This window comes from Myxine glutinosa, chromosome 13, assembly GCF_964187855.1.
Source record: "Myxine glutinosa chromosome 13, kmMyxGlut1.1, whole genome shotgun sequence".
In the NCBI taxonomy this organism is placed as follows: domain Eukaryota; kingdom Metazoa; phylum Chordata; class Myxini; order Myxiniformes; family Myxinidae; genus Myxine; species Myxine glutinosa.
In genome coordinates, this window is record NC_136273.1 from 73,755,964 (window position 1) to 73,779,671 (window position 23,708).

Below are 23,708 nucleotides of genomic sequence, written 5' to 3' on the forward strand. Positions count from 1 at the left end.
AGGCTGGAGTTTCACCTTTTTCAGACCTGGAGAAGTTGGTCTGACCCACAGACCCACACCCACACCCTCTCCCCACCCCCTCCACAATCTCCCATGTCGTGTGCCCAAAAACAATCGTGTGCTTGGGCAGTGCAAGCAGTGACACAGTTGTGTCCGTGCCGTATTTCTTCTGGAGTTAAATATAACTGATTTTATTTATCAATGAATACAAAATCCTTGATAAACCATCAGTTGAATGGAAAAACAAACCTACCAATTTGTTGTGAACATTCGACCGGCATTTTCATCTGCACTACGAACACCGCCTTCGTATGAATCGTTTACACAATGTTCCAAACAATACGGTTCCACAATTCCCCTGAAAGCATTTCCATCACTAAATTTGTTTCCGATAGTTTCTTCAAAATCCCAATGATCAGTTTCAACATACTGAGAACCTTCAGAGTTGCTAATGATGGTGGAATCAGTATCGGAATCCGAGCTCGGCATGCACTGTTCCCTATGTAAACCACTGTTAGGATCAAGGGGAGATCATTATGTGACGTCACCAGCGAAATCAAAAATTCAGAAAAAACAAATTGCATTTGACTTCCCCTTTAAATGACCTGTGATGAAACATTAATAAAGGTAAGTTTTAAAATAACCCTGGAATTGTGGAACAAGTGTCGTTTCCTGGGGAACGGGTTCAATGGTCAGCTTGATCACTGGTTTTCTGACTCACCTAGCTGACGACGTGGGTGTCTTGCACTTTGGGGAATGGTTTCGTTGTGCTCCTCCCTTTTCGGACCTGGCTTTACCTTGGTGCACACTTTGGGCAACCCTGACTGCAGTCACACCTTTATATTGTGACATTGTGTCACACAAAGCACAATGATTCATGCAACTAAATAATTAAAGACAAGGACAAATTAGCAATTTGTAAGGGCTACAAAAGCTTGTTTATTGATTACGACACATTGGTCACAAGACGTTTCTCGGAATGCTCTGCCATAGCTTCCATTGCAGCTTGAGAAAAGCCAAAACTGTGCTCATCGTCCTTAATTGTCAGATCTTGTGCACCCTCCTTTAGATAGAAGTTTGTTGCCGCCTTGTTCCATGCCACAGCAAACCATCTCATGAATGTACATCCTTCCTGCAAAGTCATCTGACCGCAGACAGAGCAATCAAATGAAAATGTCACTTAAAAACGTGATGAACTCGTGTGAAAACTAACAATTTGTCAATAAATTTTCTTGATTTATAAATAGCAACTTAATATTTCTATAGCAATAAAATGGACTGTGTGTGTAGTTGGTTGTTATCTCCATATGCGGGTTGCAGAAGGTGGAACTCAGTCCTGCCAGGTCTCAAAGTATCCACCTCCGTTTCAGTAAGGGATCGTGATTCATGGACCAGCTTGTGACGTTTTCTTGTTCTCAAAGTATGGTTCCGAGGACTCTTTTGAGGATCATTACCGAGCCTTGGACAGCTTCCAACTGCAGTTCGTTTGTCGTAATATTCCCAGGGATGGTTTTTAAGATCTATGTAAGGTTCTTATTTATCATTCCCATTGCTCTAATAATCACTGGTACAATTTCGGAACTCTTCAGCTTCCAGGACCTTTTCACTTAATTTTTTGAGGGCTTGGCATTTGGTCATTTTCTTGATTTCTGCGTTATTTAGTCCAAAATCGCTGGGGACTCACACCTCAATTAGCAATGCCTTATTTTCCTTTTTGTACCTCCGTACTATATCCGGTAGCAATTCTTTGTTTTCTGCGTTCACGCTTGATTGGATCATTAGGTCATACGTGAGCATTACTTCCTTATTTTCAGTGATTACTTTTGGTTCATGTTTCCATGAGTTTTCTGGAACTGGGACATTGAGACTTTTGTAGATGTGACAGTGGATTGTGTTTGACCTTGTTGTCTACATACCTTGTTGTGCCTTTGGGTGTACAGCTGCTCTGACACGAGCTTTTTACATCCTGATCGGAGGTGGCTCATACTTTCCGTTTCTACCTTAGACAACCGACACATGTCCGATTGACTCAGTCCCACCATTTTCTTTAAGTCATTGATGTAGTGTCCTTGTAGACAGGACGTAAAACCTCAAAAGGCCCTTATATAAAATGCTTGAGGCATTTCTTGTTAAAAGTTGGTAACAAGTGTTTTTAACATAATTTGGGTATGCTGAATCCGAATCCGGTTGTTACCAAGCTGGCAAATGCTTTATAGTGGCTCAAAATCGCAATTCAAAATGGCCGCCAAAATCGCACATATTTGATGTGTCAAATTTTGTTATTTCATGCTTTAGGTTAAAACTATGTTAGCAGAGTAGGTATTTGGTCTTTTGAAAACACTTTCAGCATGGATAATTCAAACTAAGTTGATACCAAGCAAATACAAGCTGCTGGCACCCCGCCAGAGGACAAAATCCAAGATGGCCGCAGTAAAATTTGAAAAATGCATATATTTGGTTTCCCACTAACCACAGATATGTTATTGGTGTCTGAATGTAGTACTTAAGGTTTAGAGTTAAAACAACTCATTAATCACAATACTGACTATTTCTACAACAGCAAACATATTGGATGATACCTGGAGTAGTGGTAGTTATACTGCCTCATTCATGTTATTGCTTTTCACTAGGGCATGCCCGTACTATATATATATCTAAAATTATATCCCCCCCCTCTATTTACATGAAATGGTTTGGTCCATGAAATGTTTTGGTTCATTCGCAACGCCAAAGCGAACGGCGAACGCTTTACATGAAATGGTTTGGTCCATGAAATGTTTTGGTCCATTCGCAACGCCAAAGCGAACGGCGAACGGCTTGCGAGTACAGTGACAATCCCCCCCCCCCTCTATTTACATGAAATGGTTTTAATTAGTTTTAAAACATAGTTTAACGCCAACATATGGCATGCCCGTACCCGTACTATCCGTAATGGCGCACGCTCTCACAGGAGCTCCGGAAGGTCGCATATCGCAGGAAAGCGAAAGAATCGCAAAGTAGTTTTAATTAGTTTTAAAACATAGTTTAACGCCAACATAGCGCCAACATAGTTTGCCGACGGGAAATAAATGAATACGCTCTCAAATGTGCCATCCGAGGCAGAGTCTGTTCGCCACGTTCGGCACACGTGATAGCTCGCTGCTCTCTGATTGGTTGAATCGTTTTTTGGACATAGCTCGGTAACTACTTCTGCGATTAATTTAAAACCTTGAAAAGGCACATCCTCGGGTCCCCAGCAATATACCTGGCAAGTTTCAAGTATATCGGACCGGTAGTTGTCGAGAAACAGCGGTCACAGACAAACATACAAACATACAAACAAACATACACACAGAGATTAGTGGAATTATAGATAGAAGATAAGTTCTCTTTCAGATTATTGGAATCATTTTATGCTGGACGACAATCCGTGGACTTAGTTAAGGTGTTTAACATACTTAATCAGCGCAATGGCATTAGGTAAGGTATACATGCTAACATATTGCTGTCTAAGCTACAGTTTAAATGTGTACACTCGGAGCGGCTTATTTAAGACTTAATTATAAGTATAGTATTATAACCTGTATATTTGAGAACATGCTTATTGGGTACGAGTGTTAACCATGGCTTATCTCTTTTCAGAAAAATGGACCCAGTGCTTCGTCTCAAGAGGCGATCTTCATCACCATCCCTGAGTCTCTATCATTTGTCAGAAGGACGACAAGGATGTGCACCAGGCTGGGAAGCAGGGTTTGCTGACACTCCGAGATGCTGTAACCGCATGAAGTAAACTCAGAGATGATAGCAACAGAGATGTTATTGATAGACTCGAAGTTGTGCTTCAGTCAACAGATGCAGAGTCAGTTGTGTGGCATAGACATTGCTACGCACAATTTACTGACAAGGGAAAAATTCAGCGGTTGCACCAGCATCAGAAAACATCAGGATGTAGTATGGACACAGATGGAGAACAAGCATCGAGCAGCAAAGAAACATGCATCTCTTCCAGATCAACACATATATTGTGAGGATCTGTCCTGGGTACTGACTGGGACAAATGCTTATTCTGTCAAACTGTGCATATAAAGCATAGACTTGTATCTGTAACAACACAGAAAATGAGTGCGCAGATAATCGAGGCGGCACAGTTTGATAAAGTGTTACGTATTCGAGTTGCATGTGTCAACGATCTGATTGCGTCAGAAGGCAAATACCACCTTCAATGCTATGTGAACTTTACGAGGTCCACACAAGCTATTCAAAGCATTAGTCACAGAACTGATCTAGCCATGGCGTGGCTATGTTCAGAGCTGCAAGTCTCAGCTCAGAAAGGACATGTATTGGAACTACATGATGTTTTCAATCGGTACTGCTGCCTGACCAAGGATGCAAACATTGAGATTCCACCATCGTTTCTCAGCCGCAGGGCTTCTTTCACAGAAAAGCTAAAACATCATTTGACGGAGATCTACGAGTTCATCCCTATGCTAGATAGGGCACCCTCGGGAAACAAAACGCTTCTCATTCCCACAAAATATCGCCATATTCCCATTTCACAGATGGAAGATCAAGACAACGACAAACTATTCACGCCAGTCCATCAACCTGGAGATGACATTTTCCTTTCATTAGTCCACGTAGCCCTTAAGATTAGAGGAGACCTCGTGTCACAGCCAGGCCACAAAGGATTCAACGTCAGTGAAGATGATGCAGCTGCATGTATACCAGATTCCCTATATATGTTCCTTCGTCTTCTGTTTGAAGGCCAGTCAGCTCTTGATGGTGACACTGATGAAAATGACGACGAAGTACTTGAGGCAAAAGTTCGGTCAAACGTCCTAAACATTGCACAAGATATTGTATTTGCAGTCAGCCATGGGAAAAAGTGGACCCCAAAGCACATTGGACTTGGAAGTACATTGCACCAGGCAACGAGGTCCAAACATCTGGTGCAACTGTTAATAGTGCAGGTCATGTCCTCAGCTACGATTCCATCCTACAAGTGGATAATGCTCTGGCAGAGCATACCATCCAGAACATGGATACTGAAAATGGTGCAGTCATTCCCCCTAATTTGACACCGGGAAAATTTGTACATTTTTCTGCAGATAACATTGACATCAATGATTCATCGATGGATGGAAAGAACACGTTCCATGCCACTCGATGGCTGTGTGGCAACGAGGTCCTGCTCCAGACTTCAACTTCCATGATCTTGTACCATCGAAGCATAAATCACTTTCAGTGCCAGATGCCATGAATAACATAATAGAAGCCAATGTCAGGGAAACACAACGTACACCAGCGTTTACTGCAGAAATCCAGCCAGAATGGTACACCGAAGTTGAACATGAAAACACATCAGCGCAACTGGCGCGAGCTACAGATATGTCTTTCTTCATGAAACGGCAAAATGAAAATCCACAGTTGGGATGGACACAACACAATCAGTTTTACAGTACGACGGATCCAGAAATGACAACGATTGGCTACTTACCAATTATTCAAGCCCCGGCGCATGAGCTTGACACTCTTACTACGGTCATAAAACGCTGCATGCACATCAGCTCAAAGCTAGGTCAAAAGTATGTAGTACTCACAGTAGACCAAGCAATGTATTGCAAATTACTGGAGTTGAAATCTGCGATACCGGAGTTCAAGGAAGTTCTCATCCCTCGCCTTGGTGGTCTTCATATCTCCTTGAACTTTCTCAAAGCTATTGGCCAGCACATGCAGTCGTCGGGGTTAGCAGATATCTGGTTCGAGAGTGGAATTATGTGACCGTCCACCACAGAACACTGTATGGCAGGCAAGTCATATTCTAGAGGAATGCGAGCTCACAAACTAACATTGCAGGCACTTTGGCAAGTGCTTCTACCACAACTTACAAGCTACCTTGAGGAGCATGACGAGCAGCTGAAAAATGAACTGGACAATGCGTCAGATTCGATTGATGATCTCACCGCAATCATTGGATTTTGATTGGATTTTGTCCTCTGGCGGGGTGCCAGCAGCTTGTATTTGCTTGGTATCAACTTAGTTTGAATTATCCATGCTGAAAGTGTTTTCAAAAGACCAAATACCTACTCTGCTAACATAGTTTTAACCTAAAGCATGAAATAACAAAATTTGACACATCAAATATGTGCGATTTTGGCGGCCATTTTGAATTGCGATTTTTGAGCCACTATAAAGCATTTGCCAGCTTGGTAACAACCGGATTCGGATACAGCATACCCAAATTATGTTAAAAACACTTGTTACCAACTTTTAACAAGAAATGCCTCAAGGAGTTACAAATGCTGACTTTTCCTCCTGTCTATTGGTCTTGGGCATGTATAATGGTTTGTTCTCCATCCTAGTTGAGCTGACCTCTTTTTAGCCATTCAAAAGAGCCTTCTTTGGCTACTCACAATCTGTCCAACTCTTTTCATACCTTCCTGCTCTTTTATCGTTTTTGCCAGTTGTCGGTATATACAATCGTGCCCAAAAATATTGGCACCCTTGCACATTTTTCAAATAATGCACCATTTCCTCCAGAAAATTGTTGAAATTATAAAATACTTTGGTATCCACAAATATATTTCTTTGGTTTGCAGTGAAACAAAACAAAAAAAGCTGAAAAAATTACTAAATCTTAGCTTATTCCACACAGAAATCCTAAAATGGCCCGGACAATATTATTGGCACCTTTTAGAAGTTGTTAGAAATAATTAGATTTCAATCAGGTGATTCTCCATTACTTAGAATTGAACTCACCTGTGGTGAGTTGCAGGTGCCTGCAATATAAAAAAATCACTCATTCAACCAGTTTGAATGGAGAAAAGGAGTCATTCTGCTGTTTTGTGTCATTGTGTGCACCGCAATGAGCATGGAGAAAAGAAAGAAAACCAGATAATTCTCTGAGGATGTCAGACACAAGGTTGTAGCCAAGCATGGACAATCTCAAGGCAACAAGTCCATCTCCAGAGACCTTGATGTTCCTGTGTCCACCGTACACAATGTTATCAGGACGTTTAAGGCCCATGGCACTGTAGCCAACCTCCCTGGACGTGGCCGCAAGAGAAAACTTGATCTAAGATTGCAGCGAAGGATTGTTCGAATGGTGGAGAAAGCACCTTGATCAACTGCCAAACAGATTCAAGCTGACCTCAGTGCAATGTTCAACCCAGTGTCAGAAAGCGGGGTCTCTGTCGAAGGACATGGGTCTTGCAGCAGGACAATGACCCCAAACACACTTCAAAAAGCACCCAGGAATGGTTCAAGACAAAACGCTGGACTGTTCTGAAGTGGCCAGCAATGAGTCCAGATGTAAATCCCATTGAACACCTGTGGGGAGTTCTGATAACAGCAGTTGGGAGAAGGCACCCTTCAAATCTGAGAGAACTGGAGCAGTTTGCACAAGAAGAGTGAACCAAACTCCCAGTAGAGAGGAGTAGGAAACTCATTCATGGGTACAGGAAGCGATTGACTGCAGTTATTTTGTCCAAAGGCTGTGTGTGCTACCAAATATTAAGTCAAGGGTGTCAATAATTTTGTCAATGCCATTTCTTTTTATTTTGTTATTTAAAAGGATAAATTAAGTTCTGAATTAAAAACAAAGGTTCTGTAACATTAACATTGAAATAAGGAATTGTGGAGACCAAATACTTTTGTAAATTTCAACTTATTTTAGAGAAAATTGTGAGTTATTTGAAAAAAGTGCAAGGGTGCCAATATTTTTGGCCACGACTGTCTTGATATTTCGTTTTATATTTTTCTTTCTTCTTATTCGCAATTGTTGGGGCTGTACTCGTTTCGGTTTCTTGTGTGACATCTTCCATTTGCACCTGTCTTTGGATTTTTTTCCTATGCGATTTGTTGTCTTGGTGTTTGGTTACTAATTGGATTCGGTAGTCTATTGCACTTTTCTCATACTCAGCCAATCCTACAGTTATCATTCGGTGCACTTGTTTGAGCTCCATCAGGCACTTACCTACTTCTCATCTCGGTAGGTTCATTACTCCCGCCAGGGAGTAATGCATTCGATCGTGTCCGTCCGTGTGTGTGTGTGTGTGTGTGTGTGTGTGTGTGTGTGTGTGTGTGTGTGAACAAGATATCTGGAAAAGTTCTGAACGGATTTGGATGAAAGTTGGTGGGATGATTGCCCTTGGGAGAAGGAAGAATTGATTAGTTTTTGGTGAAGCTCAGGATATTATTCCGGATCCAGGAATTTTTTGAAGGATTTTTTACCATTGGAAGATAGGGCTCTTTTTTTTTTAGCATTATCTTCTATATATTCTATATTTAACATTGTGATATGAAAATAGTTTTCATATTTGTTGTAAATGTAGTTTAAACTCGTGGTTATGCGTTAGAGCGGTGTATTTCCTTTTAGCAGCGTCGTCTTCAATGTTCAATTTTTTTTTTCTAAAAAAAGAAGAAAAAAAAGACATATTCTGTCATTTTAAAACCACCAAAGTGTGTGTTAGGTTTCCCCGTTTCATAAAATGTATCGTTTGATACGTATAATGCTTTAAAACCTTTCTTTTTTTTTCTTTTCTTTTTTTTTTACCTTAGAAGAGATATCAACATTTACCTCAGCGAATGTCAATCGCGGTGTCAGTATTTGATGAACTTATAAAGACTTAGGTGACTTATAAGTGTGACAAGCATGTGCACGGGATTCTTCCCAGAAGAATGAGTGGTCGCATTAGCTTGTACGACTTAAAATGAGCGAGTTTTGTTTTCACGTTTGGCCCAGTTTTACATGTTGTATCCCTAAGGAATGAAACGAACGTTTTCCTGGCTTACAATTTTATTTGAAGTCACACACGCCTCAAAATACACTCACTTATATAGAATTGAACGCTGAATCCGAAAATGTGAGTGAAATTGCCTTGTTTTTTTTAACATTCTCTTCTATATATTCTAAATATATATCTGTGCAGTGTCTGTCTTGTGTTGTCTTGTCTTGTGTTGTCACTGAACTACTCCCTCAAACTTTTGTGAAATCGTACTATTCCAACTTGACCCACGGCGGGAGTATGCGCTCTACTGAGTGGCGTTCTAGTTCTCAATATGCATTGATTTTTGTAAAACATTTTGTGGATGGTGTGAGGAGTTTCCTTGTTTTGATATGCAGGTTATTGATTTTCTGATTGTGGCCAGTTTAGTGTGTGTGTGTGTGTGTGTGTGTATGTGTGTGTGTGTGTGTGTGTGTGTGTGTGTGTGTGTGTGTGTGTGTGTGTGTGTATGTATGTATGTGCGTGTGTGTGTGTGTGTGTGTGTCCTCCATAACTCCAAAACCATAAAACCTAGCAGCCCCAAACTTTGCAAGCATACGAAGGGAACTCCAAGGGAGTGCATGAATGAAAACTGGATGTTTGAGTAAATGTAAACACACCTTCATTGAAGATAATTAACGGGACTGTGCTCTACATGTTACTTTTGCAAGCCATGGCGATACAGTATCTATCTATAATTCCAGTAATCTCTGTGTGTATGTTTGTTTGTACGTTTGTTTGTTTGTTTGTATGTCTGTGACCGCTGTTTCTCGACAACTACCAGTCCGATATACTTGAAACTTGCCAGGTATATTGCTGGGGACCCGAGGATGTGCCTTTTCAAGGTTTCATATTAATCGGACAATTACTTACCGAGCTATGTCCAAAAAACGATTCAACCAATCAGAGAGCAGCGAGCTATCGCGTGTGCCGAACGTGGCGGACACACTCTGCCTCGGATGGCACATTTGAGAGCGTATTCATTTATTTCACGTTTGCAAACTATGTTGCCGTTAAACTATGTTTTAAAACTAATAAAAACTAATTTGCGATTCATCGTAACTGCGATATACGACCTTCCGGACAGTGAGGACTGCACTTCCGGCATCCAATCACAGAACGCGTTATTGCGTAGGCGTGGCCGATGTGAGAGCGAGCTGATGCTGAGCCCAGCGCGTGCGCCATTACGGTACGTAATTCGATTTCTTCCGGAGAAAATAATAATTTCTCGATTTCTTATGCGCATTATTTCTCCCAATTCAGTCAGAGCGAAGGGCGGAAGCAAAGAGCGTTGTTTTTTTTGTTTACGGGCGTACGGGCGGGGTAGAGCGCACGGGTAGCGTTTTTTTTTTTTTTGGCACATTTGAGAGCGTATTCATTTATTTCACGTTGGCAAACTATGTTGCCGCTATGTTGGCGTTAAACTATGTTTTAAAACTAATTAAAACTAATTTGCGATTCTTTCGCTTTCCTGCGCATTTGTGCACGCTATGGCGATTTCTTTACCAAACTCCGCTAGCCGTTAGCTTTGGACCAAACCATTTCATGTAAATAGAGGGGGGGGATTGTCACCGTACTCGCAAGCCGTTAGCTTTGGACCAAACCATTGCATGTAAATAGAGGGGGGGGGGGGGGATATACTTTTAGATATATATATAGTACGGGCATGCCCTAGTACCTATAAAAGGCAGATAAGAAATTGGGTTTATGACAATCAAATATTTCCTTTGGTTCTTCACAACGACAACTTATTTCACTGGCAACATATTTCGCTCCCAAAAAGTGTTTGTTTGCGATATTGAACTCCAATCCCTGTCCTGTACCTTCACCAGATTATCTACCGTTGGAAAGGTAATCATCTTGTAACGTATTATTCTGACTTGTATTTGCATTGTTGTTGTGGTTTATCGGACGCGCTTATTCGTCAGACACGAGTGAATCATCACCGCGTCAATAAACGCGCTTTCCGCTTCCGGCACGATGGAGTCTGCTTGAGTTCGTTACATGGTGTCAGAAGTTCGTTGATATTCACGCCATAAGCCACCATTCGTCTCCATAAATATGGCATCTCCGAACTTTGATCATCCCTCGATCGACTGGGAGAGTCTGGATCTCTACCAGGAGTTTTGCCGGTTCAGAAATCACGTCAGTTTTGTCTTGTCAGGGCCGCTCGCAGACATAACGAAGCCTCGTCAAGCAGGATGGCTCGGAACGTGGATCGGCGAACAAGGTCGTCAAATCTACCAAACTCTATCTTGGGAGGAAGGAGAGAAAGACGACCCGCAGGAAGTGCTGAACAAATTCCAGAACTATGTGCAGCCCAGAAAGAACAAAAGAGTTGCCAGACACCGACTGAAACAAAGGCGCCAGCGGAGTGGTGAGTCTTTTGATCATTTCATAAAAGATCTGAGGATAATTCTCATGGATTGCGATTACCAAGACCCAGACGACATAATCGTCGATTGCATCATTGATGGCAGCCATGATAAGAGGGTCCAAGAGAAATTACTCGATAGGGGTGAGGAGCTCTCACTAGCTAAAGCTATAGAAATTGGCCAACAGCTAGAGCTCTCGCAGAAACATATGAGAATAGTCCGAGATGAAGATGCTCTCATCTCAGCCCTCAGATCTGAAAACGAACGAACTCAGCACCAGACTCAACGTTGTAAGAGCAAGCCTGATAGGCATACACAAACCACCGAGCTGTTCAAAGCTGAGAATCGGTTTCGGAATGACGGTCCCTGCAGCAAATGTGGCCAGTCAGTGCACAAGCAAGCCAAGTGTCCAGCAATTAATTCTAGCTGCTCCTACTGCAAGAAGCCTGGTCACTGGTTTGCGGCGTGTCGGAAGAGACTGCGCGACCTAAAGTCCCTTGATGAGGAGACCAGTCTAGATCATGTAGATCTTCCTCAAGAACTCGTCAAGGAATCTGAAATTTTAAGGAAACGCTTGACGCCTTGTTTGTCTGTTGGACGTGGCATTTTCTCAACTGCCTTCGTCTTGAATGGATCTGGTAGCACTCCTTCTGCAGTAAGCAGGTGGCCTACATAAGGGACTGAGGTTCGCCGGATGAGGCATTTTCGGAAGTTTAGTTGCAGGTTATAACTTGTAGCTCGTTGCATAACTCGGTTCAGTACACAGTCGTGGTGGGTGATGTCACGACCAGCAACTAAAATGTCATCCATTACCGCTGTTGCCCATTCTATCCCTTCTAGCATCTGGTCCATGATTCGCTGGAATATCTCCGGCGAGCACCTCAATCCATAAGGGAGACGCAGCCAGCGGTATCTCCCTACAGGTGTATTGAACGTGGTCAAGAATGAAGAAGGCTCGTCAAGGCGAATTTGCATGAACCCACTGCGGGCGTCAAGCACAGAAAATACTTTGGCTCCAGGGATTTGAGCTAAAACTTCCTGAACAGTTCTCATTGGGTAGTGCTCACGTTTTGTGCACTTGTTTAAGTCTTTGGGGTCTATACAGATGCGGACTTTGCCGTTGCGAAGAGCTACTACCATGGAACTCACCCACTCAGTCTGTCGTTCTACCTTCGCGATGTGACCTTCGGTGACCATCTCTTGTAGCTTGTCAACTATTTGCTCTCTCAATGCTGCAGGCTGTCTGCGAGGAGCGTGAACTACTCCCTGTGACCCTTCTACAAGCTTGATCCGATAAGTTCCGGGAAGAGTTCCAGTTGTCTTGGCAACTTCTGGAAACTCAGAGATTACTGCTTCCTGAGACACATTGACTAGAGGCTGAACAAGAGACAACTTATCGAGCTTGACAATGAGGCCTAGGGCTTCCGAGGTAGCGCCTGACATTACATTCTCCTGATCGAGGTCAATGACCTCAAAACTGGCTCTAACGGTCTTGTTTTTGTGAGAGAGAGGGAGTGTCACGGTACCGACAGGATGGATAGTATGGTTCGAGTATGTTTTAAGAACTTTATGCGACGATTGTAGATCACCTGCGAGGTGCTGGACTAACTGGTAGTCGTTCAGTCTTGGATTCTTGTGCATAACTCGCTTCAGTACACAGTCGTGGTGGGTGATGTCACGACCATCAACTAAAATGTCATCCATTACCGCTGTTGCCCATTCTATCCCTTCTAGCATCTGGTCCATGATTCGCATCTGGTCCATCTGGTCCATCTGGTCCATTATATACCACTTGAACGAAACCTTGGATTCGTTCAGTATTTAGGGAAGTTTATCCCCAACCTAAGTGACACAAGCAAGCCTCTCCGTGATCTCTGCAAGGCGGACGTGGAGTTCTCCTGGCAGTCAGCTCAGGAGCTGTCCTTCAAGAAGCTGAAGCAAGCATGTATTTCGGCCCCGGTCCTTCAGTACTACGATGTAAGTCAGCCAGTTGAAATACAAGCCGATGCCAGCCAAAACGCTGTAGGAGCCTGTTTGCTCCAGAATGGCAACCCTATAGCGTTCACATCACGCAGTATGACCGATACTGAGTGTCGCTACGCTATGATTGAGAAGGAAATGCTCTCAATCGTCCATGCAACAGAAGCATTTCACTACTATATCTTTGGAAAATCAGTAGTGGTATATAATGACCATCACCTTGTGAGATCACGCCTTGACACACAGAAGGAGGAACAAAAATACTATCATGACAAGCCATCTATGTCAGATTTGCCACCGCTCCAGCCGGGAGACAGTGTTAGGATGTTGCCAAACCCGGAGGCCAGGCATTGGATTCCGGCTGTAGTTGAGGCGCGCCACAACAGCCCCCGGTCATATTTGCTGAGGACCCCAAACAATGTGTACCGGCGTAACAGGCTCCATCTCCGCAGAGTGCCTCATTCAGCCAATGTTGGCCCGGTGGGAAGTCAGCCACTCTCTCGCTTTTACTCTTCCCAGGACATGAGGGACTTCCCTGATCCCACCACTCAACAGGACACCCCAGTGGGGAACTGCTGCAAGTCCCCAAGTCCAAGTGAGCAAGCATCTGAATCCCAAAGTCTCCCAACAGTGTCATCGCCTCGAGCCACTGCATCTCCCAGAAATACCAAGTTCATCACAAGGAGCGGCAGAGCGGTTAACCCTCCCAGACGTCTGGATCTTTAAATTTAAATCAATTGATTCACGTGATCTGAATGTGATGCTGTTTGTTAATTAATTCAGTGTAAGTTTTACTTTATAGAGTTATTTGCTTTGCTGGTTTCTTTTAAAGTGGCTTCCTTGAAAGAAAGGAGGATGTAACGTATTATTCTGACTTGTATTTGCATTGTTGTTGTGGTTTATCGGACGCGCTTATTCGTCAGACACGAGTGAATCATCACCGCGTCAATAAACGCGCTTTCCGCTTCCGGCACGATGGAGTCTGCTTGAGTTCGTTACACATCTATTTACTTGGTTGGAAAAACCCGTTGGCATGGTTATGTATTCAATCGAACGCACGTAAGATGATTGGGTAAAGAGGGATCGACAGGGAGCTGTGAGAAGAAGTGGTAGGACTGAGTGGGAAGGAAGGGAGGTGGTGGGGAGACAGCGAGGTGGGGAGGGTGGAGAGAGGGAGAGGAGGGGGAGGGAAGGAGAGTGGGGGAGACAGAGGAGAGTGGGGGAGGGAGGAGAGTGGGGGAGCAGAGGAGAGTGGGGAGAGGGAGGAGAGTGGGGGAGACAGAGGAGAGTGGGGGAGGGAGGAGAGTGGGGGAGGGAGGAGAGTGGGGGAGGGAGGAGCGTGGGGGATAGACAGGGGAGTGGGGGAGAGACAGGGGAGTGGGGGAGAGACAGGGGAGTGGGGGAGAGACAGGGGAGTGGGGGAGAGACAGGGGAGTGGGGGAGAGACAGGGGAGTGGGGGAGAGACAGGGGAGTGGGGGAGAGACAGGGGAGTGTGGGAGAGACAGGGGAGTAGGGGAGAGACAGGGGAGTGAGGGAAAGACAGGGGAGTGGGGGACAGACAGGGGAGTGGGGGAGAGACAGGGGAGTGAGGGAGAGACAGGGGAGTGGGGGAGAGACAAGGGAGTGTGGGAGAGACAGGGGAGTGGGGGAGAGACAAGGGAGTGGGGGAGAGACAGGGGAGTGTGGGAGAGACAGGGGAGTGTGGGAGAGACAGGGGAGTGGGGGAGAGACAGGGGAGTGGGGGAGAGACAGGGGAGTGGGGGAGAGACAGGGGACTGAAGGAGAGACAGTGGAGTGAGGGAGAGACAGGGGAGTGAGGGAGAGACAGGGGAGTGGGAGAGAGACAGGGGAGTGGGGGAGAGACAGGGGAGTGAGAGTCAGGGGAGTGGGGGAGCGACAGGGGAGTGAGGGAGACAGGGGAGTGAGGGAAAGACAGGGGAGTGGGAGAGAGACAGGGGAGTGGGGGAGAGACAGGGGAGTGGGGGAGAGACAGGGGAGTGGGGGAGAGACAGGGGAGTGTGGGAGAGACAGGGGAGTGTGGGAGAGACAGGGGAGTGGGGGAGAGACAGGGGAGTGGGGGAGAGACAAGGGAGTGTGGGAGAGACAGGGGAGTGTGGGAGAGACAGGGGAGTGGGGGAGAGACAGGGGAGTGGGGGAGAGACAGGGGACTGAAGGAGAGACAGTGGAGTGAGGGAGAGACAGGGGAGTGAGGGAGAGACAGGGGAGTGGGAGAGAGACAGGGGAGTGGGGGAGAGACAGGGGAGTGGGGGAGGAAAGGGAGAGGGGAAAGGGCTCCTATGCTAGCTTTTCCCATCACTTGGGACAGGTACTCTTCTGAGTATCTAGTATATTGTGGCGGACACGAAAGCCCACTGGTGTGGTGACATCATTCCGCGCACCAAGTGGGCGGCGGCCATGCCCGAGGGGTAGGCGTGGCCTGAGGATATACACGGGGTGCGCAGCCCGGAGCGCGCTAGTGTTACAGTGAGCTCCTCAAATAAAGACGCTTATAAGTTACCGCTTGTCCGCTTCCTCCTTGCTCGCAAGCAGCGCGCGTAACGCCGCGCTTTACTGGTGACCCTCAACGTTGGATCTGCCGGAGCGATCCTTCCACCCACGACGCCATTGCCATGGCCAACAACGCAATGTCGATTAAACTTCCCGAATTTTGGGAGGCCCAGGCCGAAGTCTGGTTTGTCCAAGCCGAAGCCCAATTTCAGCTTCGGCGCCTCACCGGCGACGACATGCGCTACTGCCACGTCGTCGCCTCCCTCGGGCCCGGCACGGCCGCTCGAGTTGTGTCCGTCCTTCGCCACCCACCGGACGGCCACAAGTACGAGGCACTCAAGCGGCTACTCCTAGCCACGTTCGGCCTCACGGACGACGCACGGGCCGACCGCCTCCTGGATCTCCCGAGCTCGGCGACACGCGCCCGTCGGTCCGAATGGACCATATGCTGTCACTGTTGGGCGACGAAGCCCCCGGTTCTCTATTCCGGGCGCTTTTCCGTCACCAACTTCCAGCGCAGGTTCGCCTCGCGTTGGCCGGGACCGTGCTAACGGAACCCCGAGCATTGGCAGCCGAGGCGGACAGGTACTTTGCGGCTTCGGACACGCGGGCGAGAGCCGGTGCGGCCGTCACGGACCTCGAGGCTGATGCTGCTGATGATGCTGATCCACAGCATCAGCTTACACAGCATACGCAGCATGCTGATACGCACCTCGTGACCGCCGCCACGCCCCGCCCACCGCCGCGGCGAAAACCGCCACCGCGGGGAAAACCGCCAACTCCACCGGCCGGGCGGAGCCAGCCGCACTCCTCCAGCTCCACCACCTGGTGCTGGTTCCACACCAAGTTCGGCCACGAGGCTCGGCAGTGTCATCCGCCATGCTCCTTCAACAGGTCGGGAAAAGCCCGGGCCGGCGCTCAATAGTGGCGATGAGCGCCGGCCGTTCGAACAGCCTGCTGTTCATAACGGACATCTTATCCGGGCGCCGTTACCTGTGCGACACAGGAGCGCAGGTGAGTGTCGTTCCTGCCGGTACGTCGGACAAGCACGCCGCGGGCGGGGGCCCCGCGCTACTTGCCGCGAATGGGACGCCCATCCATACGTACGGAAAACGCTGCCTCTCTCTGCGGTTCGGAGGGCAGGTTTTCCGATGGACGTTCGTCACCGCCGACGTGCCCATGGCACTCCTTGGCGCAGACTTCCTGTGCGCTAATGGGCTCCTGGGCGACGTAAAGCGCAGACGTCTTGTCCAGACCAAGACGTTCAGCTCGCTCGCTTGTGCGCTGCCCAGCTCGTCGAGCAGCTCAACGAGCGGCTTGCCAAGCGGCTTGCCGAACGGTTCGGTTCCGGCCACGTTGATCTGTACGCTTCCGGCAGCGGACGAATTCACCCGCCTCCTCGCCGGCTTCCCGCCCTCATGCGGCCCACCTTCTTGGCGGGGGCCGTCAAGCACGGGGTGGCCCATCACATCCCCACCGTAGGGCCACCGGTCTACGCCCGGGCACGCCGCCTCGAGCCGACGAAGCTGGCGGTGGCAAAAGCGGGGTTCGCTACCCTGGAGCGACTCGGCATCGTTCGGCGCTCGGAGAGTGCTTGGGCGTCGCCGCTGCACATCGTGCCGAAGCCCGGCGGGGGATGGCGACCGTGCGGGGACTATCGCCGTCTCAATGACGCCACCACTCCCGACCGCTACCCCGTCCCCCACATTCAGGACTTTTCCACACGTTTGGCGGGCATGTCCTTCTTCTCAAAGGTGGACCTCATACGCGGCTACCATCAGGTCCCCGTCAGGCCGGAGGACGTCCCGAAGACGGCGGTCATCACGCCATTCGGACTCTTCAAGTTCCTGCGGATGCCCTTCGGTCTGAAGAATGCGGCTCAGGCGTTCCAGCGACTGATGGACAGCGTCCTGTGCGACTTGGATTTTGTCTACGTCTACCTGGACGATATCCTCGTCGCCAGCGCGTCCCGCGAAAAGCACCTACGCCACCTCCGCACGCTCTTCGAACGCCTGGGCCAGCATGGCCTGATTGTGAACCCCGCAAAGTGCCGGTTCGGCGTCTCCGTAATCGATTTTCTGGGGCACCATGTCACCAGGCACGGAGCCGTCCCCCTGCCGGCCAAGGTGGAGGCGGTGAAGGGGTTTCCGTGCCCCCGCACGATCAGAGGGCTGCAGGAGTTCCTGGGCATGGTGAACTTTTACCATCGGTTCCTGCCCCGTATCGTCCAGCTCCTGCGCCCCCTGCACGAAGCTCTCCGAGGTAAGCCGGGCAAAGGCGACGTTACCTGGACCGAGCAGATGGACACGGCATTCACGGGCGCGAAGCTTGCCTTGGCTAACGCCACCACGCTCGCGCACCCAGCGCCCGATGCACCGATCGCCCTCACCACCGACGCCTCGGACTACGCGGTGGGCGCGGTGCACGAGCAATGGGTGCGTGGAGCTTGGCAACCGCTGGCGTTCTTTAGCCGGCAGCTTCGCCCGCCCGAACGCCGTTACAGTACCTTCGACCTCGAGTTGCTCGGGCTTCACTTGGCGGTCAGGCAATTCCGCCATCTGCTCGAGGGCCGTGCGTTCACGGCCTTCGTCGACCACAAGCCGCTGATCTTCGCGATGGGCAAGGTCACCTAGCCGTGGTCGGCCCGGCAGCAGCGTCACCTCTCGGCCGTGTCCAAGTACACGACGGACATCCGGCACGTCGCGGGGAAGGACAACCCGGTGGCGGATTGCCTTTCCCGGGCCGTCGCCCACGCAGTCCACCTCGGCATCGACTATGCCCGGATGGCAGCGGACCAGGCCGCTGACCCCGACGTCTAGGCCTTGCGGACCGCCGTCACGGGCCTCCGCGTCACCGAGGTGCCGTTCGACGGCGCGGGCGCGGCCCTCTTGTGCGACGTCTCCCTCGGGCGGCCTCGCCCCATCGTGCCCGCGGGCTGGCAGCGCCAGGTGTTTGACGCCATCCACGGCCTGTCCCACCCGGGCGCGAGGGCCTCCCAAAGGTTGATCGCCGACAAGTTCGTCTGGCATGGCCTCCGGAAGGCCGTCCGCGGCTGGGCCAGGACGTGCCTCGCGTGCCAGCGCGCCAAGGTGCACCGGCACACCCAGGCCCCGTTGGCCCCGTTCACGGTGCCGGAACGCCGGTTTGACCACGTCCACGTGGACCTGGTGGGACCTCTGCCCCCCTCGCGGGGTTTCACCCACGTCCTCACCATGGTGGACCGCACCACCCGGTGGCCGGAGGCCGTGCCCTTGGCATCGACGATGGCGGCGGACGTCGCGCAGGCTTTCATCGCCACCTGGGTCGCCCGGTTCAGCACCCCCTCAGACATCTCGTCCGACCGTGGCCCCCAGTTCACCTCGGAGCTCTGGGGGGCGGTCGCGCAGGGGCTCGGGGTCCGGCTGCACCGAACCACGGCCTACCACCCCCAGACTAACGGCCTGTGTGAACGATTTCACCGCTCATTGAAGGCCGCGCTCCGGGCCACCCTCCGCGACGGCGGCTGGGTCGACAGGCTCCCCTGGGTCCTGCTGGGCCTCCGGACGGCACCCAAGGAGGACCTGCGCGCATCCGCGGCGGAGTTGGTCTTCGGGCAACCGCTGCGGGTGCCGGGCGAGTTCCTCCCTGACTCCACGGCACCATGGTCTGTGGCACAGCAGCGCTCCGCTCTGCAAGAGACCGCCCAGAGGTTCGCCCCGGTGCCAACGGCATGCCACGGGCACCCACCGACGCACGTCGCCCCAGAGCTTCGCACGGCGGAGTACGTCTTCGTCCGCCACGATGCCCACCGGACACCACTGCGGCCCCCGTACGACGGGCCTTTCCGCGTGCTGGAGACCGGGGCGAAGCACTTCACCCTGGACATCGGCGGTACTCCTGACCGCGTTTCTGTAGACCGCCTCAAGCCGGCCCACCTCGACGTGGACCATCCACCGCCAGTGGCCCGACCCCCGCGTAGGGGCCGCCCCCCTGCGGGCGGACCCCCGGCACCGCCCAGCCCCGCCGCCACGCCGCCCCCCGGTCCTGCACCCATCCCAGGGGCAGCCAGGGGCATCCCACCTGGCATCCCTGCACCTCGGACGCCGCCGATCGCCAGGGGGCGCTTCGGCCGGGTCATCCGTTTGCCCCGCAAACTGGCCCTCCAGGTGCGCGGGAATTCTGGGTGGGCGCGTGTGGCGGACACGAAAGCCCACTGGCGTGGTGACATCATTCCGCGCACCAAGTGGGCGGCGGCCACGCCCGAGGGGTAGGCGTGGCCTGAGGATATACACGGGGCGCGCAGCCCGGAGCGCGCTAGTGTTACAGTGAGCTCCTCAAATAAAGACACTTATAAGTTACCGCTTGTCCGCTTCCTCCTTGCTCGCAAGCAGCGCGCGTAACGCCGCACTTTAATATAACGTTTTTTCTAACCACTAACTCACTGACTGATATTAATGTTCAGTACCTTCTGGGTGTGGTAGAAAGCTGAAATTTGGTGTTTGGACGGGCATTGAAGCCGGTACACCGGGGAAAAATCACAGAACCATCGTAAAGCATCCGTAAATGAAATGTGAGTAAAAAAACCAATTAACGCGAAAAAACAAACATCTGTAACAAAATAAACGCCAGGTGGGGTTGAACATCTGTAAAAGTAAACAAAACAAAAAAACAAAATTGTAATTTCTGTAATTGTAAACTGTAAAATAAACATGACAATAATATGTCTGCAAAGGGAAAAAATAAATAGCATCCGTACATGAAAATGTACGTAAAAAACCGTAAAAGTGTCGGTAAAAAACAAAAAACAAAAAAATACCTCGGTTGATATCTCGAAATTTCTATAACTGTAAACTGTGAAATAAAGCCCTTAATGACAATATTTATGGAAAATCCCGTAATTTTGAAGAGGAAGAAGAAAAAGTTAAGCTTCATTTCTTCAAAAACTTTTTCCTTGTCCTGGTTTGTATGCAGGTCCATCACACCTACCTTGCAAACTTTTCTCAGCAATGCTTTTCCAATCCCTTTTCCTACAACGACAAAGGATGCAGAAAAAAGTAAATATTGTTATGTCAGTTGGGTTGGCATGTATAGATTTAGGTAGATCTGCATAGGTAGGTGCTTCGTCTGTCGTGCTAGAGAATCTCGATGTAATAAGTTCTGTGTAGATCAGATGTCGGATAAGTTGGATCTGTGTCCCCGCCACAAGGGGGCGGGGCATGTTAAGTAGTTCTAGGGTTTGTGCTAATTCTCCAGTGTGTCGTCCCCTCTGTGAACATCCCGGTATCCCGTATGGCAACACATCACATACATTAGTTAGGCACAATAGCGCACCACATTAATTAAATCCCCCCTCACTATGACTGACCGGAAGAACTAACAGGAAGCGACGGCACACTACGGCGCCATGGCAAGCAGACATCGACCAGGCAGGCAATAGCCATGCCCAGAAGGACTCTTGATTGACAGGGGGGAGGGGCGAGCAAAGAGCAGGCCACCGATCGGCAGAGTAGGGAAGGACGTGTGATTGGTCGGGGAAGGGACAGGAAGCTTCCCCATGATTGAGGTTAAGGAAGGTGAAGGACGTGCCACACTGATTGGCCACCGACCGATGACACCACGGCCATTCAGTGTGGAAGGCGCAAAACTATGACCAAGAAGCTACGCACTGGTTGGAGGAGAAGCGTCGGTGACGTGAGAAGGCGCCAAAGGCTATGAGTAAGCGACGGACTGATTGGCAGAGAGAGAGAGAGAGAGCTGACGTCAGACAACGAGTGACAAAAACAACTGGCTCGCCGACATTTCTCTCTTCTCTCATTTTGGCTTCCTTCCTGCTTGGACCTCTTCCCTGTTTGCCTTTTGTTCCTGTTTGGACCTCTTCTCTTGCGACCCGGAGATTGCCCTGCTTGTTGGACGTTGGAGAGACGTTGGAGCGCCGACGATCCTCTTGCCCGGCGTTCACGCACGGGACCTCACGGGCGATCGCGCATGTGTGCGAGGCTTGGCAGCAACGGCGTATGTGGGTCTGACGGAGCGCGAACATCGGAGCCTGGGCGGCCGAATGGACCTGACATCCAGAGACAGAAAAGACGCACCACAGAACCCAACACAACGTTTTATTTTATTATCCTTCCCATTGTCTTGTATTTGAAGTCTGTGAGTGGGATCCCAACCTAGGTTTTAGTTATTTATCGTCACTTCCATTGTTCTCGGGTTCTGTTAATATATATTTATTTTTGTACATTTTACATCCGCGTCGGGTTGAATTGATTTTCAGGGTGAAGACATCGTCGGTCCACCCAGGTAAACAGCGGCATTCTCCCCCAACCCCTCCTGCTCATGTATGATCCGCCATTGAATTGGATAACGCCTCATTAAGCTCGATTGCTATCCGTGGACGCTCTGTCTTAATAGAGTCGTCCACAGGACAATATAAACTGAGCACCAGGTGTATAAATTGTATTTATTATGAGATTTTTTTACTAAGCTTAAAAGCAAATAAAGGCAAGATATTGTATTACTTTTTCACAGTATCGAAGATTGATGAAGGAGCTTTCCAAAGGCTGCTCTTGATTCCAAAAAAACCTTCTGAAGGTGCCAAAGCAGTCCCATGAAAGGATTATAGAAGGTGGTATGCCTTTGTCTTTCCAGTGATAATCAGGGGGAAGAATCAGACCTTTTTCGGGTTCAGGTGATACCTCGTTCAACATTCAGCACCACCAAATATTTAACCTGATGACTACACGTGCTTAATCATATTCGAAGAATTCTAAAAATACAGAATTATACAATTCAGACAAGCAAGACAAATGTGTGGTACAGGACATCCCACGTACCCCACAGGTAATGTGAGACATGCAGTCACTATGGAAGAGCCTTTTACCTCAACCCTTTCATTTTGTCATCTCATCTCGATTCTCGAAGAGATGAACTTACAAAATGGGTCGTGATGTCCGTCCGTCCATCAGTTAAATTTTGCTCTTTTTGCGACTCCTCCATTATCACCCGGCTGATTGTTCTGAAACTTGACAAATTACTACAAGACAATAGCCCCCACAATCGCACAGGCTTCAATTATTGTCCCCCGTCGCTCAGCGGAGCGAAAGGGGGACTATGGCTTTCCCCTCCGTCCGTGTGTCCGTCCGTCCGTCCGTCCGTGCGTGCGTGCGTGTGTGCGTGCGGGTGTGCATGCATGCGTAAGCGAAGGACCGCATTCGAATTTGGTGTGTGGGTGCAACCCACGTCAAAATCCAAGATGGCCGCCGCCATGTATGTCTGATGCCATGTATGTCTGAACCTTGTAACCTGCATATCTTGAAAAATAAGCGAAGTACCAACTTCTAATCTGGTGTGTGGGTGTATCTAGGCATAAGGAAGAATGCTATTGAAATTTGGGTCGCCACGTCAATCGGTCCCCCGTCGGGGAAGTGATGTGAGTTGACAAAGTTTAAACATGCAGAAAACATGCTATGATATGATATTTCGCTCACAAGGGTCAGACATACATGGAGGCGGCCATCTTGGATTTTGACATGGCGACCCAATTTTCAAAAGCGTTCTTCCTTATGCCTAGATACACCCACACACCAGATTAGAAGTTGGTACTTCGCTTATTTTTCAAGATATTTCGCTCACAAGGTTCAGACATATATATGGTGGTGGCCATCTTGGATTTTGACGTGGCGACCCAATTTTCAATAGCGTTCTTCCCTATGGCGAGATACACCCACACTCCAAATTAGAAGTTGGTACTTCGCTTATTTTTCAAGATATTCACCTCACAAGGTTCGGACATACATCGCGGCGGTCATCTTGGATTTTGACGTGGCGACCCAATAGATACACCCACACACCAGATAGACGTTGGTACTTCGCTTATTGTTCGAGATATTTCGCTCACAAGTTTCAGACATATATATGGTGGCGGTCATCTTGGATTTTGACGTGGCGACCCAATTTTAAATAGCGTTCGTCCTTATGCCGAGATACACCCACACACCAGATTAGAAGTTGGTACCTCGCTTATTTTTCAAGATATTCATCTCACAAGGTTCAGACATACATGGCGGCGGCCATCTTGGATTTTGACGTGGCGACCCAATTTTCAATAGCTTTCTTCCTTAT

The 23,708-nt window shown here is 49.0% G+C and overlaps 1 protein-coding gene across 1 annotated transcript in view; it reads right to left on the reverse strand.

Moving 5' to 3' along the window:
- Positions 1 to 912: 912 nt before the first annotated feature.
- The window catches only part of LOC137415024 (thialysine N-epsilon-acetyltransferase), a 98,272-nt gene continuing 75,476 nt past the window's right edge, over positions 913 to 23,708 (reverse strand). Inside the window, exons 5-6 of the mRNA XM_068100578.2 lie at positions 20,574 to 20,614; positions 913 to 1,144 (exon numbers count right to left, since the gene is read on the reverse strand). Coding sequence (XP_067956679.2) covers positions 947 to 1,144; positions 20,574 to 20,614 — 239 coding nt within the window. The 3' untranslated portion in view covers positions 913 to 946. The remainder of the gene's footprint in view (positions 1,145 to 20,573; positions 20,615 to 23,708) is intronic.